Below are 17,881 nucleotides of genomic sequence, written 5' to 3'. Positions count from 1 at the left end.
ATCATCAATGAAAGTCATAGTAACATGTGGGATAAAGTCCCTTAATACCTTGTTCATCATATGAGCTACAGAATTAGTAGCACCATGTGGCAGAGTGCACCTCCTTACCAATCCAAGAGGTGTACGCATCGTAGTAAGATCCTTGCTCTCCACCACTAACTAAAATTGATCATATCCAGAATAAAGATCACCCATAGAGTAAATTGACCTACCTGCAAAAGCCTTAGCAAATTCATCCACAATTGGGCTGGTACCCACATTGCGGATTGTTACCTTGTTAACAGGCTGCATATCCTGTAGAAACCTTAAAGTACCATTTTTCTTCGGAACAGCGAACCATCGGTTAGAGTATGGCGCACATGATGGTTCCAAGATTCCCATTTGTATCTTCTCATTAAGCAAATTGATAAGATTTGGCAAGTGAGCTTTAGGAACTGGAATAGGACGTAAGCTCCATGGCATGTGAGGAATAGTGAATATAACCATAGGTGCAACAACACTTGGATCCACACACCCAATCTCACTTGGCTCAAACGAAAAAGCTTTACCATGTTTTTTGAGCATACCTTGAAAACACTTGATTTCCTCTTCGTTGAGAAAACCATCTTCTCCCACCTTCAGCTGCTGCAAGGTCTCTTTAGTGAATTTGTGCCCAATGTTCTTAGGATTTCTGAGCATAGGCTATCGAGAAGCTTCTTTAATTACTTCATCACTTCCCTCTGGTAGAGGTGTGGCCACAGGTCTCACTTTCTTTGCAACTGTTTTGTACTTCGTCTCTACCTGTGCTTGAACTTCTTTATCCAAGTCATCCTCAATATGCATAAGTGCCTCGTATATGTCCAGCTCTTCATACATGTCCATTGAGTGTACTTTAACAACTTCAGTTCCACTTTCTAACCTGTTCTGCTTGATATCCTCAAGCTCTGACATAGTATCAACATAAGAGATCTCTTCGAAGATTCTTGATATCACCTTATCCGGTTCTAGCACATCACATCCCTGCAAGTCACTTTGAATGCTTGAAAAATATTGTTTCTCCCATTTAGTTAAATCATTAAATTTCTTGTAAGATACTGAACCCTCAGATGTCAACCCCAAACATCTTGAAGAGAAGGTTTCTCTTTGCGAGAACTTCTCCTCACTTGCACCACCATAGTCCCTCTTTATAGTTGCACCCAAAGAAAATCCTGAGGAAATGTTTGTTCTTTAAACTCCTTACGTGTCTTTGGCATTGGACGATCACGTAAAATGTCTTTGTTTCTAGCATGATCAATACATACAATTAGAAATTGAACCGCTTTCTTAACATCTCGGCTTCGAACCCTGGCATAGGCCGATCCATCATCTAGCACCTTAGTTTCCATCCGCACAGCCGTAATGTAGGGTTGTCCTAGAATCAATGGGTAGTAGGAATGCTCCTGTATAAAAATATTTTGCTCATCACAGACATCCCCAATAGTTACCTTAACATTTGCGCATGCACCGTAAAGATCTCCAGGAAGCATGTTGGCAGCTCGAATTCGCCACCCGTGATCCACATCAATAGGCCACTTCCCCTTTTGGTGCAAATTCTTTGCCATGAGATTGATTTTTGAACCATGGTCAATGAGGGCTAAGACCGGCTCCTCAATGTCGCCAAGCTTTACCACTCTTTCTGTCGTGGCTCTTGCCCAATGAGTCCTTGAAAAGTGACTCTTGGGTATAACTTCTTCATCTTCACCATCATTAAAATGCATGTCTCTTACCTCAGGTATAATCGGGCTTGGAACCACCACAGGCTTTGGCTCTTCTTCTTCAAGATCTGCTAAATACTCTTCATAGTCTTCCAAAATTGCTTGAATGTGACGAACCACTTGGCTTTTAACTAGATCTGACTCTTGATCACTCGGTACTTGCCGCTTTCTTTTTATAATGTCGATGATCTCTTCATGGAACTCATGCTTAGCAATTCCAAGAAAATCCCCCAAGGTGAGCTCCATTTTACTAATTAGGATACGTTGGTATAGCTAAGTTATGTTGGTCCAGGATAAAGGCTATAGCCTCGCTATGAAATCATGTAGGTACAGGTCAAAGCGGTGGAGTTGGTGCCAGATGCCAATAGCGGCAATCTTGATCATGATGTGTCTGCTAAATGTGGCTCAAAGTTGGTCGAAGGCCGTTCCGAAGCTATGCCAGGTTGGGAGGCTTCAAAGTGCCGAAGCTCGATGGAAAATGCCACGAAGTGTTGCCGTGATATGTACATTGTGAGCAGGATGGAAATACACAGAACGCCTCTATAATGACCCGACACACACTCTTGGAAGGATACACACACACACACACTATGGGGCACCACTCGGCTTACACAATCCACCTGGCCGAGACAGGGAACACACCTATGGAATGGGAGGAGAGAGACTATCCACTTGCCCACTCCACACAGAGACACATACACACACACACACACACATACCCAAAAACTGAGCTCAAAAGAGGAGAACTTCTGATAATTAGATACAAATGAGCTTGGGCCAACACCAAGGGGCAAATAGCTCACACAAAATGGGTAAAATATACCAGATACAATCACAAATTGGAGAAGAAGCTTCGCTCATAGGAGAAACATACACAGCAAAAACAATAGAAAAATAGTGAGGAATTTGGAAAAATAGACAGCGCCATCGCGTCCGGAACGGCCCAAAACCCCAATCTACAATGTCAAAGTGCTCAAATCGGACCTCGGATGAGCAGTTTACGGCCAAAACAGGCTCAAAAAACACCAAAAACACACCTGCGGCTGTTCCTCCTCTCTTCTCCATGTTTTTCCTGGTATTCTCTCTGTTTTTTCAGTTCCCACACTTATCTTTATTAGTTGGGCACCCTTGGACTTTTAGATGACCTCAAACAAACCCCGAACAGGCCAAAAACTGACCTCGCAGTGCATAGTTGTCACCTTTTTGCATCATCCGCAGACCTGGCACTCAGCTTTTTCCAATAATGCATCCCGCCACCACGTGAAGTGGCCCCAAAATATGGTCATCATGATGACCTTTTTGCATAATTATCACAAGAAAACACCCACGTTGTGCTCGTACTTCTCCACGTGCAAGTATTGACCCCATTCGACCTCCTGACGCCACTAGATGCCATCTGACGCATCTGCTTACCTCATGTCATCGGCCCGCGGATAGCTTCCTCGAGAAGTTTTACGCACTACCAACTCCTCATTATTGTAGAAAAAACACAATGGTACTAGTAATAGTGAAAATCGATGCACTATGTACACCCTGTCCTACCTGTACACATGTGGGTAACCACCTGGATCTGGAAAATGGGCAATCCTTTATTTTATGCACCATGCATGTGTATGTACATATGCGCAATCCCTTTCTCCAAAAAACTCCTGACATAATTTGCCCATCCCCTAGCCTACTAGATCATTCATGATCAGCAGCAGCATAAAGCGATATGAGACTCGCAGCGTCACAAGTCTCCTCATCCTTCACCAACACTATTTGATCCACAGACAGCTCATCTTGCTCCACCATCATTAACCTGGCATGATATAATTTAAGACGCAATCCATTTACCCTTGACTTATGTAGAACCCCATCCAGGTTAGCCAACTGATATGTACCATTCGGAAAACACTCCACTACCTTGAAAGGGTCTTCCCACTTAATTTGAAACTTCTTTTGGAAGGTGTTGTCCAGCTTACTGTTGTAGCACAAAACCAAGTCATGCTTCTTGATACCCTTACTTTTGACCTTTTCATTTATCTTTGCCAAAGCCCTATCCTGCATCTGCCCATAATGCTCCAATGCGCTCATCCTATCCAACTAAACCTCTTGTAACTGCAAGAGCCTCTCTTTGAATGCATCACTAGGCGGCCCAAGCAACTTCTCTAACATCTTTACAGTAGGCAACTCTACTTCTACGGGAAATAGTGCTTCCTTTCCATACACCAAATGAAATGGAGTAAACTTTGTACCTGTCTTCACAGAAGTACGTTAAGCCCATAATGCACTAGGAAATTACAAATCCCAATTCTTTCCTTGGTGCTCTTTCACTTTCGAAAGAATCTGTACCAACTCACCATTGAATCTTTCATTTAAGCCATTACACTGCGGGTAATAAGGAGTGGTATGCTGGTGCCTAATCTTCATCTTCGCGCATATAAAATATAGCAGTTTAGCTCTAAAGTCAGGCCCCTTATCTTAAAGTAGCTCAAGTGGGACCCCAAACTTGCAACATATTTCATACACAAATTTTGCCACATCCTTTGCAGTGATCTGTTTTACTGCTATAGCCTCTGCCCATCTAGAGAGATAGTCCACTACTGTCAAAATATAGCTTTTGCCCCTGCTCGTGATAGGTAACGGGCCTATTGCATCAATCCCCCACTTTTCAAACACATCAAACGCCATAATGGTTTTTTCGTAACTCTGGCTTCAACACTCTCTTCCCAAATGCTTGACACCTATTGCAAGACCTACACCAATGGTGAACATCCTTGTGCAAACTAGGCCATACATACCCCTCTTGCAATATCTTATGCAAGGTGATCTTTAGAGAAAAATTTCCTCCACATGCGCCTTCATGATTCTCTTCCAACACTCTGTAAAGCTCCTTCCGCCAAGGTACACGTCTCAACACGACATCAGCCCCTTTCATGTACAAGACATCACCAATCAATTTGTACCTGTATGCTCTACGCACAAAACCATACTTCTTAGACTTCTTAATGTCTTTTGGAATGATTCCTGTTAGCAAAAACTCCTCTTCTTGAGACAAACTTTCCCGGCCATGATAAAGAGGTAAAGTGGTCCTCAACACAAATAGCTCCCCAATCATGCTTTGAGCTGCTTCATGTGCCTCTCCATTTAGAGCACGTTCAATGTGTCTAATGCTCCATGCCTCAAACTTTTTTAACAGGCCTTTAATTCTAAAGCACATTTCCTTCAAAGAGGTGTTCTTGCTCTTCCACACACCCAGCACTTGCTTCACAACTAACAAGGCATCACCTTTTATACTCAACCTTTTAACCCCATGCTTCTCTCAGTTTTTTCAGTTCCTACACTTAGCTTTATCACTTGGGCAACCTTGGCCTTTTAGATGACCTCAAACGGACCCCGAACAGGCCAAAAAATGACCTCGGAGTGCATAGTTGTCACCTTTTTGCATCCATACGCACACCTGGCACTCGACTTTTTTCAATAATGCATCCCGCCACCACATGAAGTGGCCCAAAATATGGTCATCATGATGACCTTTCTGCATAATTATCACAATAAAACACCCACGTTGTGCCCGTACTTCTCCACGTGCAAGTATTGACCCCATTCGACCTCCTGTTGCCAATAGATACCATCTGACGCATCTGCTTACCTCATGTCGTCAGCCCGCGGATAGCTTCCTCGAGAAGTTTTACGCGCTACCAACTCCTCATTATTTTAGAAAAAACACACTGGTACTGGTAATAGTGAAAATCGATGCACTATGTACACCCTGTCCTACCTGTACACATGTGGGCCCCACGTAACCACCTGGCTCTGGAAAATGGACAATCCTTTATTTTATGCACCATGCATGTGTATGTACATATGTGCAATCCCTTGCTCCAAAAAACTCCTGACAACGTCAAAGCCACCTTGTGCTTGAAGAACATTGTTGAACAGGGCCATAATTATGGAGGCTTATTTTTTTGGGTGTTCGGCTTGCGGCTGTGCCGCCTTCTCCATGGAAACACTATTCACATCGACATGGCATTTTCTCAGCAAATGAAGGGGCGTTATGTGAACCTTCTTGGTCGTCGACATTGACGCCCGGCCATTGGTGTGGGTGGAATGATCGGCCATGAGCTGTCAGAGGAGATTGGGTTGCCTCTCGTGGGAGTGACCGCCAAGTCGCAAGGTAACTTGTGTTTTTAAAAGAATTGCCATGCTCAGAAAAAAGAAAAAGGTTGGCGGCCTGCAGTGGCTGCTTGCAAGGAGAAAGTTGCGCCACCTGGTAGGCAGGAGGTGATCGTGCAGAAAGAGGAAGAGAATCGTCCCTTGCATGGGGAAGAAGAGGAGGCCATCGACGGGGGGCTGGGGAAAAAACGTAGGAAGGTGGCGGTTGTGTTCAAGGCGGCCAGTAGAGAGGAAGGGCCTGAGGCCTTGTGTGCAGGAGACGAGGAGGGCAGCCCGATATGCAGAAGGTGGTTGATTGCAGGTCATCCCCACAGAGAAGAGGAAATCAATTGCAAAGGCGGGCTGTAGGGGGATGACGCCAGGAGGGAAGGAGGGATGACAGAGGAGTGGTCGCCAGGGCTGCAGGCAGAGGGTCGTCATCTACAGGGAACGAGGCCAGGCCACCACAAGAGCTACGGATTGCCGAACCGAGAGCTTCGGAAGGGGTTGACGGGCTGCAGTTGGAGGGCCATCAAGGAGGCCGCTTGTGGAGCATCCAGCCAGGGGTGGCCATACTAAGCTAGAGGAGGGTCGTAAGGGAACGAGAGCAGTTAGCGGGTTATTTGCAAAGATCGAAGGGAAGCCAAGGGCTGCCAAGTGTGTGAAGGAGAAGCCGTCAAGGGACTTAGCCATGTGAAGGGATGACCATGTGTGAGAGATATCGAATTACACCAATGCAGGCACTTGACAGTGATCGCGATGGTATCAGAGTTTTGTTTGTTTACTATGCACAACTGAGTCTACGGTTTGGTTGAGTTATCTAGTGTTTGACTGTCATCTTCTCGTCTACTCGTTGTCTCTTGCATAGCACCCGCGGTAGCGGTGGCTCTGGGTCTTTTGTGTGTGTGCAACGAGAGAGAGAGAGAGAGAGAGAGAGAGAGAGAGAGAGAGAGAGAGATTGATTGTGGTTGCAGATTGAGAGTGGTTTTGTGTGCGGTCGAGGCTTGTGAGGTTTCCCAGTGTGAGTGTGTTTACTGATTTGTGTGCATTGATGTGTGCGTCGGTAAAGGTGATTGTAAGTAGCCAAAGTTGCTCGTAGGCGAGTCCATGGTGTGAAGGTTGGCGGATTGTGTGCGTGTGTACATGTTTCTATGTGGTTTGGGATGGTGGATACCTGCTGGGTTACAGAGAGGCATCGAGTTTGTGTCCTGTGTGTTGTTCCATTTCCCCCATCCCATCAGTGGTGCCTCCACTGAGGATCTAGTGATTGCTCACTGAGGATCTACTGATTGCTCCTTGGTGAAGCATTAAAGCCTAAAGATGATGCATGATATTGACTTGGTGCTTGCTGGAGAAGAAGAGGCTGCAGATTGGTTTTCCGATCTGGAGCTATACTTGTTGCAGTTGAGGATTTGTGTACATGAAGCCAAATTGAAGGCCCTACCATTGGTTCCACAAGGACGAGCCAAAGCCTGGTTTGAAGGATTGAAGGTTGTAGATCGTCAGTCGCTGAGCAAGATTCGTAAGCAGTTTGTTGAAGCCTTTCAAAAGTAAATTTCTCCATCAGACTTGCGTGAGCAACTGAGCAAGCTAAAGCAGGATGTAAGTGAAGATTTTGATTTGTTTTTGGATAAATTTGAATCTCTTTGGAAGGGACTAGCTGCTGTTACATGTGTGCGAAATGGGGATCATTTCAAGCAAGAGCAGTTTCTAGCCTGCTTGCATCCGCGAATCAAAGAGAAGGTTGAGTGCGATGGTGCAAAGGACTATGAACAAATGGTTTTCTTGGCAAAGGCAAAGAGCAGGAAAACAAAGAAGAAGCTAGAGATGTGTTTGTTGAAGCCTTCAGACTATGGATATAGCTTGGCAATGGAGCTACGTCAAGCCATGAAGCCAAAGGGGAGTTCAAGCGTCAAGGAGGTAGCTGCTTTGCCATTGATAAGCCATTCTGGTCATTCGTTTCAATTTGTTCCTCCAATGTGGTGTGATGCTGTACAAGAGTTTGTTAGCCTGACTAGCAAGGATGCGGTCTTAGTCGAAGCGTGTATGCATGAAGAGTCAAAGGAAGCTATGGATCAGAGCTCGCAAGAAAAGTTTGAAGATGTTGGCAAAGCAAGGGTTGAAGCTGTGCAGGAGGAAGCTAGCCAGGAGGTTGGGCAACCTTGCCCTAATGATCGCGTTGAAGAGCGGGAGTGCATTCCACAAGGTGTTGACGGTGTCAACCTACAAGAAGACGAGGTAATAGGTCATGGCTTTCCCTTTTTCTTAGCAGATGATATTGTTGTACAAGAAGTCCTTGAAGAACAGGTTAGTGAGCAAGCAAAGGTGGTCAAGCAATCCAATTTTCTCTCGTATGATGTGGGTGAAGATGAAGTATCAAAGGCTATGGTGGACGAGGATTGGCATGGTGAGTCAGGTATGGCATGTATGCCATTTGAAGGACCTACAACAGGGGATATGCTTGAGAAGCAGGTTGGTTTACAGGCTTGTTTTATATATGAGGCCAGTATATGGATACAGGTTGAAGGTCAAAGTTATGTCAGGCTGCACGAGAGGCTTGTTTTCGGGTTTACAGGTGCAGAAAAAAGGTTGATTATCCATGTATTATGGACGCATGGCTGTGCTCAATGCAATGTATTTGATCCCGCTGGAGTTTGCTTCACAGTTAGGAGAGCCTATGGCTTTCCATTTGACCCAGGCGGACTCTACAGCAGATAAATATCTCTCTCTATCTATCTAATGCTTATGTAAATAATATCTATCAGTTTTCTTCTTATACAACGATATATTACCTAAATAATTCTATGGTTGAGAATAAATGCTCACAGAGAGGGTGGGCAATGATGGTACAACTAAGTTATGTCGGTCCAGGATAAAGGCTATAGACTCGCTATGGAATCGTGCAGGTACACGTCAAAGCGGTGGAGTCGGTGCCAGATGTCGATAGCGGTAAGCTTGATCATGATGTGTCTGCTAAATGTGGCTTGAAGTTGCTCGAAGGCCGTTCCAAAGCTATGCCAGGTTGGGAGGCTTCAAAGTGCTGAAGCTCGATGGAAAACTTCACGAAGTATTGCCATGATATGTACGTCAAAGCCACCTTGTGCTTGAAGACCATTGCTAAACCGGGCCATAATTATGGAGGCTTATTTTTTGGGTGTTCGGTTTGCGCCCGTGCGGCCTTCTCAATGGAAACACTATTCACATCGACATGGCATCTTCTAAGCAAATGAAGGGGCGTTATGTGAACCTTCTTGGTCGTCGACATTGAGGCCCGGCCATGGGTAATGGTGGAATCATCGGCCATGAGCTGTCAGAGAAGATTGGGTTGCCTCTCGTGGGAGTGACCGCCAAGTCGCAAGGTAACTTGTGTTTTTAAAAGAATTGCCATGCTCAGAAAAAAGAAAAAGGTTGGCGGCCTGCAGTGGCTGCAGTTGCAAGGAGAAAGTTGCGCCACCTGGTAGGCAGGAGGTGATCGTGCAGAAAGAGGAAGAGAGTCGTCCCTTGCATGGGGAAGAAGAGGAGGCCATCGACGGGGGGCTGGGGAAAAAACGTAGGAAGGTGGCGGTTGTGTTCAAGGCGGCCAGTAGAGAGGAAGGGCCTGAGGCCTTGTGTGCAGCAGACGAGGAGGGCAGCCCGATATGCAGAAGGTGGTTGATTGCAGGTCATCCCCACAGAGAAGGGGGAATCGATTGCAAAGGCGGGCTGTAGGGGGATGACGCCAGGAGGGAAGGAGGGATGACAGAGGAGTGGTCGCCAGGGCTGCAGGCAGAGGGTCGTCACCTACAGGGAACGAGGCCAGGCCACCACAAGAGCTACGGATTGCCGGACCGAGAGCTTCTGAAGGGGTTGACGGGCTGCAGTTGGAGGGCCATCAAGGAGGCCGCTTGTGGAGCATCCAGCCAGGGGTGGCCATACTAAGCTAGAGGAGGGTCGTAAGGGAACGAGGGCAGTTAGCGGGTTATTTGCAAAGATCGAAGGGAAGCCAAGGGCTGCCAAGTGTGTGAAGGAGAAGCCGTCAAGGGACTTAGCCATGTGAAGGGATGACCATGTGTGAGAGATATCGAATTACACCAATGCAGGCACTTGACAGTGATCGCGATGGTATCAGAGTTTTGTTTGTTTACTATGCACAACTGAGTCTACGGTTTGGTTGAGTTATCTAGTGTTTGACTGTCATCTTCTCGTCTACTCGTTGTCTCTTGCATAGCATCCGTGGTAGCGGTGGCTCTGGGTCTTTTGTGTGTGTGCAACGAGAGAGAGAGAGAGAGAGAGAGAGAGAGAGAGAGAGAGAGAGAGAGAGAGAGATTGATTGTGGTTGCAGATTGAGAGTGGTTTTGTGTGTGTTCGAGGCTTGTGAGGTCTCACAGTGTGAGTGTGTTTACTGATTTGTGTGCATTGATGTGTGCGTCGGTAAAGGTGATTGTGTGTAGCCAAAGTTGCTCGTAGGCGAGTCCATGGTGTGAAGGTTGGCGGATTGTGTGCGTGTGTACATGTTTCTATGTGATTTGGGATGGTGGATACCTGCTGGGTTACAGAGAGGCATCGAGTTTGTGTCCTGTGTGTTGTTCCATTTCCCCCATCCCATCAGTGGTGCCTCCACTGAGGATCTAGTGATTGCTCACTGAGGATCTACTGATTGCTCCTTGGTGAAGCATTAAAGCCTAAAGATGATGCATGATATTGACTTGGTGCTTGCTGGAGAAGAAGAGGCTGCAGATTGGTTTTCCGATCTGGAGCTATACTTGTTGCAGTTGAGGATTTGTGTACATGAAGCCAAATTGAAGGCCCTACCATTGGTTCCACAAGGACGAGTCAAAGCCTGGTTTGAAGGATTGAAGGTTGTAGATCGTTAGTCGCTGAGCAAGATTCGTAAGCAGTTTGTTGAAGCCTTTCAAAAGTAAATTTCTCCATCAGACTTGCGTGAGCAACTGAGCAAGCTAAAGCAGGATGTAAGTGAAGATTTTGATTTGTTTTTGGATAAATTTGAATCTCTTTGGAAGGGACTAGCTGCTGTTACATGTGTGCGAAATGGGGATCATTTCAAGCAAGAGCAGTTTCTAGCCTGCTTGCATCCGCGAATCAAAGAGAAGGTTGAGTGCGGTGGTGCAAAGGACTATGAGCAAATGGTTTTCTTGGCAAAGGCAAAGAGCAGGAAAAAAAAGAAGAAGCTAGAGATGTGTTTGTTGAAGCCTTCAGACTATGGATATAGCTTGGCAATGGAGCTACGTCAAGCCATGAAGCCAAAGGGGAGTTCAAGCGTCAAGGAGGTAGCTGCTTTGCCATTGATAAGCCATTCTGGTCATTCGTTTCAATTTGTTCCTCCAATGTGGTGTGATGCTGTACAAGAGTTTGTTAGCCTGACTAGCAAGGATGCGGTCTTAGTCGAAGCGTGTATGCATGAAGAGTCAAAGGAAGCTATGGATCAGAGCTCGCAAGAAAAGTTTGAAGATGTTGGCAAAGCAATGGTTGAAGCTGTGCAGGAGGAAGCTAGCCAGGGGGTTGGGCAACCTTGCCCTAATGACCGCGTTGAAGAGCGGGAGTGCATTCCACAAGGTGTTGATGGTGTCAACCTACAAGAAGACGAGGTAATAGGTCATGGCTTTCCCTTTTTCTTAGCAGATGATATTGTTGTACAAGAAGTCCTTGAAGAACAGGTTAGTGAGCAGGCAAAGGTGGTCAAGCAATCCAATTTTCTCTCGTATGATATGGGTGAAGATGAAGTATCAAAGGCTATGGTGGACGAGGATTGGCATGGTGAGTCAGGTATGGCATGTATGCCATTTGAAGGACCTACAACAGGGGATATGCTTGAGAAGCAGGTTGGTTTACAGGCTTGTTTTATATATGAGGCCAGTATATGGATACAGGTTGAAGGTCGAAGTTATGTCAGGCTGCACGAGAGGCTTGTTTTCGGGTTTACAGGTGCAGAAAAAAGGTTGATTATGCATGTATTATGGACGCATGGCTGTGCTCAATGCAATGTATTTGATCCCGCTGGAGTTTGCTTCACAGTTAGGAGAGCCTATGGCTTTCCATTTGACCCAGGCGGGCTCTACAGCAGACGACTATCTCTCTCTATCTATCTAATGCTTATGTAAATAATATCTATCAGTTTTCTTCTTATGCAACGATATATTACCTAAATAATTCTATGGTTGAGAATAAATGCTCACAGAGAGGGTGGGCAATGATGGTACAGCTAAGTTATGTCGGTCCAGGATAAAGGCTATAGACTCGCTATGGAATCATGCAAGTACAGGTTAAAGCGGTGGAGACGGTGCCAGATGTCGATAGCGGCAAGCTTGATCATGATGTGTCTGCTAAATGTGGCTTGAAGTTGCTCGAAGGCCGTTCCAAAGCTATGCCAGGTTGGGAGGCTTCAAAGTGCTGAAGCTCGATGGAAAACTCCACGAAGTGTTGCCGTGATATGTATGTCAAAGCCACCTTGTGCTTGAAGACCATTGCTAAACAGGGCCATAATTATGGAGGTTTATTTTTTGGGTGTTCGGTTTGCGGCCGTGCGGCCTTCTCAATGGAAACACTATTCACATCGACATGGCATCTTCTAAGCAAATGAAGGGGCGTTATGTGAACCTTCTTGGTCGTCGACATTGAGGCCCGGCCATGGGTAATGGTGGAATGATCGGCCATGAGCTGTCAGAGAAGATTGGGTTGCCTCTCGTGGGAGTGACCGCCAAGTCGCAAGGTAACTTGTGTTTTTAAAAGAATTGCCATGCTCAGAAAAAAGAAAAAGGTTGGCGGCCTGCAGTGGCTGCAGTTGCAAGGAGAAAGTTGCGCCACCTGGTAGGCAGGAGGTGATCATGCAGAAAGAGGAAGAGAGTCGTCCCTTGCATGGGGAAGAAGAGGAGGCCATCGACGGGGGGCTGGGGAAAAAACGTAGGAAGGTGGCGGTTGTGTTCAAGGCGGCCAGTAGAGAGGAAGGGCCTGAGGCCTTGTGTGCAGGAGACGAGGAGGGCAGCCCGATATGCAGAAGGTGGTTGATTGCAGGTCATCCCCACAGAGAAGGGGGAATCGATTGCAAAGGCGGGCTGTAGGGGGATGACGCCAGGAGGGAAGGAGGGATGACAGAGGAGTGGTTGCCAGGGCTGCAGGCAGAGGGTCGTCACCTACAGGGAACGAGGCTAGGCCACCACAAGAGCTACGGATTGCCGGACCGAGAGCTCCTGAAGGGGTTGACGGGCTGCAATTGGAGGGCCATCAAGGAGGCCGCTTGTGGAGCATCCAGTCAGGGGTGGCCATACTGAGCTAGAGAAGGGTCGCAAGAGAACGAGGGTAGTTAGCGGGTTGTTTGCAAAGATCGAAGGGAAGCCAAGGGCTGCCAAGTGTGTGAAGGAGAAGCCGTCAAGGGATTTAGCCATGTGAAGGGAGGACCATGTGTGAGAGGTGTCGAAATACACCAATGCACGCACTTGATAGTGATCGTGATGGTATCAGAGTTTTGTTTGTTTACTATGCACAACTGAGTCTACGGTTTGGTTTAGTTCTCTGGTCTTTGACTGCCATCTTCTTGTCTACTCGTCGTCTCGTGCATAACACCCGTGGTAGCGGTGGCTCCGGGTCTTTTGTGTGTGCGCAGAGAGAGAGAGAGAGAGAGAGAGAGAGAGAGAGAGAGAGAGAGAGAGAGAGAGAGAGAGATTGATTGATTGTGGTTGTAGATTGAGAGTGGTTTTGTGTGCGGTCGAGGCTTGTGAGGTCTCCCAGTGTGAGTGTGTTTACTGATTTGTGTGCATTGATGTGTGCGTCGGTAAAGGTGATTGTGTGTAACCAAAGTTGGTCGTAGGTGAGTCCACGGTGTGAAGGTTGGCGGATAGTGTGCGTGTGTACATGTTTCTGTGTGGTTTGGGGTGCTAGATACCTGCTGGGCTATAGAGAGGCATCGAGTTTGTGTCCTGTGTGTTGTTCTATTTCCCCCATCCCAACGTTCTTCAAAAACTTTCTTCAAATTTGTAGCCAGTTCAATATCAAACTTGAGTTTATACGAGGGCCCTTTAGGCTTACCTTGCTTCTTGTCCTTCAGAGCCTCTTCCATAACCACCTCCGGAGCAGGTTTAGGAGCTGGCACTTCTTCTTTCTTATTGCTGGATCTCGTGGGCCTTTTTGATGCCCCAGCCACCTCTTCATCTCTTTTCCGCTTCTCGTCCACCATAGCTTCATTGGCTTGAGCTTTAGCAATATAAGCATATACCGAAAGAGAATCCACTGGATCGGTCCACCCAGTGGTTTCTCGAATTGAATTTTCCACCTGTCGTAACTTCCCGTATGTTACCTTACCTACTTTTGCTGTCTTTAGAGCATATGGCCACAACTGGCCCTTTGCACCTATACCATCATCATCTTCCTTACCACAAACTTGCAGCCCATATGCAGCTGCTTCCACAAGGGCAAGTTATGTTGTATTTCCTCCACAATCTTCTTCATTCCACCTCTGCCAAAGTTCAAGAGAGCAGTTCCCCTGTCGCCCTGAGATGAATCTTCTTTTCTTTCCAGAAAACCACATTCTTCTTATAAGCTTCATCAAAATCATTACACTCTCTCACAAACCTGTGGTCTTCACTATCGCGCCACATGTATCGATCCCAATTTTTACGTGCTGGCTACTGTTGCTGCTTAGCTTCAGAAGTAGACGCCTTTGCAGCTAACCCTTCAAATTTAACAGTTTTAAAATTCAAATTTAGCTCTTGAATACTTTTAATGAGATCGTCAAGAACAGGCCCCTCCACTTTGGGTAATGTAGCGGGCGGCTTCTCTTTAATCTCTTCTTCATCATCATCCAATACCTCGATCACGATTTGCTTATCAACTCGCTTCTGTCGTTTTATGATCGTGTTCACCACTTCAGATACTATTTTCCAGTCTGATGTCAACCCCAATTCTCCCGCCGGATCCTGCAATAATTGCACCAAATTCTTTTGTAGTCGCGAATCAGCAGCTTGAATAAACAATTCCACCTTTTGATCCCTCGAGGAACGTTGTTCTGTCGACGATAACTGATCAAACTTCTTTTCAAACTCTCGCAACAGTTCTCATGCAGATAAATTTTTACCCTTCTTCTGCACCCACTTTGAAAAACTCTGTCTGGTCACCCATTGAGAATCCTCTAGAAAATATTCCTCTTGCAGCACCTTCTTAAAATCCTGCGAGTTTGGCCCTTGAGCCGCTTGAATTTCTTTAATCCGGGCCCTAAGTTTTGGCACTGCAATCATATGAAATCCTTCCACTGAATCCTGGTCTTCAATACCATTAGCTTCCATAGACTGCTCATACAAATTACAAAATTTTGAAATATCTCGGCCCTCAAACCATTGTAGCTTTTTCGTAACATTTTGACGAGCTTTACGAATCCGCTCTTGCAAATTATGTTGCTGTTGGGCAGCCTATTCTGTTGCATGTATGCTGCAAACTGTTGCATCATCTGCTACATGGCTGCTCCTTGTGGTGTAGACATATGCTTCAACAATTCTCCCACCCCGGCTCGGTTTCAGGTCAGGTTCACCAGGTGTCGAGGGATAAGTGTTTAAAACTTGAGCAAGGTCAGCACCAGGCTGCTGGCTGTGGAAAAATTGAGAGCAAAAAATTGTTGCACTGCACAATACAGCGGCAATTAATTACTCGGTAATACTGTTGACGCACAAAACTTGCTTGAAAATTTGAAACACCAACGAAACAGATACGCAATCAAGAAGAAGTATCATTAACGACACCATTAAATAATGCTAATGATAGTTAAGGAGCTTAAACTCCCATTACAGATCACTCCGGGCCGTTAACGGCTCTGAAATTCATCAAAAAGAGATAATTAGACTAATTTGCCTGCTGACGAGGAAAATCCTACTGTGTCGATTCTATCTGTTGGATTTGTCTTCAATCACTATCTATGCCGAAGAGTATTTCTTCTCCTATGACTGCTTACAAGCCCTTGTTGATCTCTCCTTCCCTAAGACGATGAGAAATAGTCTTCTTGGTTGCCTTGGTTGCAAAGCCCTTTCTTGAGCCTTGTCGAGATCGATAGAGAGAGAGCTCGTCCTTGCATGGATTGGAGATGGAGAGAGAGAGAGAGAGAGAGCTCGCCCTTGCTTTGGTTGGATTGGAGATCAAGGGAGAGAGAGCTCCTTCCACCTGCTTACCCTCTTGCTCGTTCTCTTCCTAACACACATGCAAAAAAAAATCGCTATTAATAGCGCTTTTCCCCCCTTAGCAGTAGCACCGGCGTCAGTGCATAAGAATGGTCGCTCCTGAAGTGGCAAAGTAGGATTTCGGGCAGCACCAAAAATCTAGCAGCCGGTGCCGAACATGGGCGCCCCGACCTCCTGAGCATCTTCCGACATTGCGGTGAGGGCGTCTGAGGCCCATGCAGGCCTCTGCGTGCCATTTTTTCCCTGCGCAGCTCCCGTCCTCGTTGTTGAACGCCATTGCCTTTATTTTTTTTCCTTGGCTTCAGACACCTCCTTAGTTTAGGCCACTTTAATTCTCAAGTGGGCGGGCACTTTAATTTGGCCATTGGACGGCCGTAAGATGTGGGTGGCCCTTGGCCAATATTTGATGGTCTTTGGACACCACACTTGGCATACATTTAAAGCATTGCAAGAGCTGATATTGCAGACACGAAGCTCTGCAAAAGTTATGGCACCGCATTTGGCATACATATCTAGCAAAGCAATGCCAAACACGACATTCCTTGTGAGCATTCCTTGACTAACCTTATGATCATCTTGAACTTCGATGCCCGTATCAACCTCTCGTATAATCCTACATACCTTTAACACTAGGTTGGTAACCTAACAGGACATAAAAGTGTCCTTTCAGGGTTTTGAAAAAAACCTCCAAAACCATAGTAGATCCACTCATTTTGTAAAATCCTTTCATGAGGTTATAGTTCAAGGCCTACTACACATGGAAAAAATAAGAAACTTGTAAAATTTCTCATCTTTTGGTCACACCAAGCCTCCAAATATGATGGACCAGTACATTTTCATCAAAACAATCATTTCTCATGTTTTGTTGCATAAAAATAAGATTATGGATTTTTGTAGGACTTGAGATAAATTCCCTAGTTAACTTCAATGGGTTGGTGATCAGAACATATGATTGCTTCTCACTCACTATTTTTTCTTTTGCCAAAAGAAATAGGTACAAAAAAGTTGACTTTTTACCATTCTGCAAACCTATCATCAAAGTTTCTATAGCCACGCTCAATACAAATAATATATGCATGTTTTCGTAGTTCCCTATTGTCCTTTAGGTTCATAAGGAGCCATGGAGCATATCAAAAGAATAATACATCTCTTACCAAGGGGAATCTTGGGGACAAAGATGAAGTGCTAAATACAGCAAACATGAAAAACCTGGGTTCAACATTATGAGTTGTAGAATCCCATAGAAACTATTCAATATCTAGCCAAATTTGATCCTTATGACTAGATATGGTTACTACCTACCAAATGCATGTAGTTGTCACAAGAAAGTAACAAGATTGAAAAAGCTATACCTTATATACTAGAATGTTTCGTTTTCTTCTATAATTGAAAAAATCAACCATCGTTGTCTACTATGCAAAATAGGGTATTAGGTGCCCCAAAACTCAAGGAATATTAGCTTTATGTTACAATATGCGACATAGAAAATCAAAACCACATTTGGATATCATGAAAGCCACCAAAAAAATCATAGAAGAGCTAAAATTGGCTAAAAAACAGGATTTGACAATATTTGTAATTTGGTCATAACTTACAACTTTAACATTTATTTCTCCCTAGAAGCATCTAGACATGTTGAGGACTACTAAAGATAGTTCTCTAGCATTATAGACCCCACAAACATGAATTCTAGAGTGGTATAGTTGCAAAAAGTTAAAAAAAGCCAAAAACAGGACCCGTTTTTTCACACAGTTTAGGTTGTGAAATGTTGTGCAAGGACAAGGTTAAAGATGGAATTCATATTCCAAAAAAATGTCAAGTTTTTTTCAGCTCATGAGAAAACTTTCTAGACAGATA

General features: G+C 45.3%; 2 protein-coding genes across 2 annotated transcripts; both read left to right on the top strand.

Moving 5' to 3' along the window:
- Positions 1 to 7,646: 7,646 nt before the first annotated feature.
- LOC147450343 (uncharacterized) lies at positions 7,647 to 10,028 on the top strand. Its single transcript, XM_086519587.1, has one exon. It carries the CDS (start codon positions 7,647 to 7,649, stop codon positions 8,586 to 8,588), a length of 942 nt encoding a protein of 313 aa, XP_086375713.1. The 3' UTR covers positions 8,589 to 10,028.
- A 150-nt stretch (positions 10,029 to 10,178) lies between these two features.
- Positions 10,179 to 13,393, top strand: LOC147450342 (uncharacterized). Its single transcript, XM_086519588.1, has one exon. The coding sequence runs from the start codon at positions 10,994 to 10,996 to the stop codon at positions 11,966 to 11,968; it is 975 nt and encodes a 324-aa protein (XP_086375714.1). The 5' UTR covers positions 10,179 to 10,993; the 3' UTR covers positions 11,969 to 13,393.
- Positions 13,394 to 17,881: the final 4,488 nt, after the last annotated feature.

The sequence above is a fragment of the Adiantum capillus-veneris genome, chromosome 9, assembly GCF_014529385.1.
Source record: "Adiantum capillus-veneris isolate H3 chromosome 9, ASM1452938v2, whole genome shotgun sequence".
NCBI classification, from domain to species: Eukaryota; Viridiplantae; Streptophyta; class Polypodiopsida; order Polypodiales; family Pteridaceae; genus Adiantum; species Adiantum capillus-veneris.
Note: the sequence above shows the minus strand (reverse complement) of the source record. Positions and strands in the feature narration are given on the sequence as shown.

Bases quoted from the DNA above. Each gene is read 5' to 3' on its own strand.
- LOC147450343 (XM_086519587.1), top strand. From the start codon at position 7,647: ATGGTTTTCTTGGCAAAGGCAAAGAGCAGGAAAACAAAGAAGAAGCTA.
- LOC147450342 (XM_086519588.1), top strand. From the start codon at position 10,994: ATGGTTTTCTTGGCAAAGGCAAAGAGCAGGAAAAAAAAGAAGAAGCTA.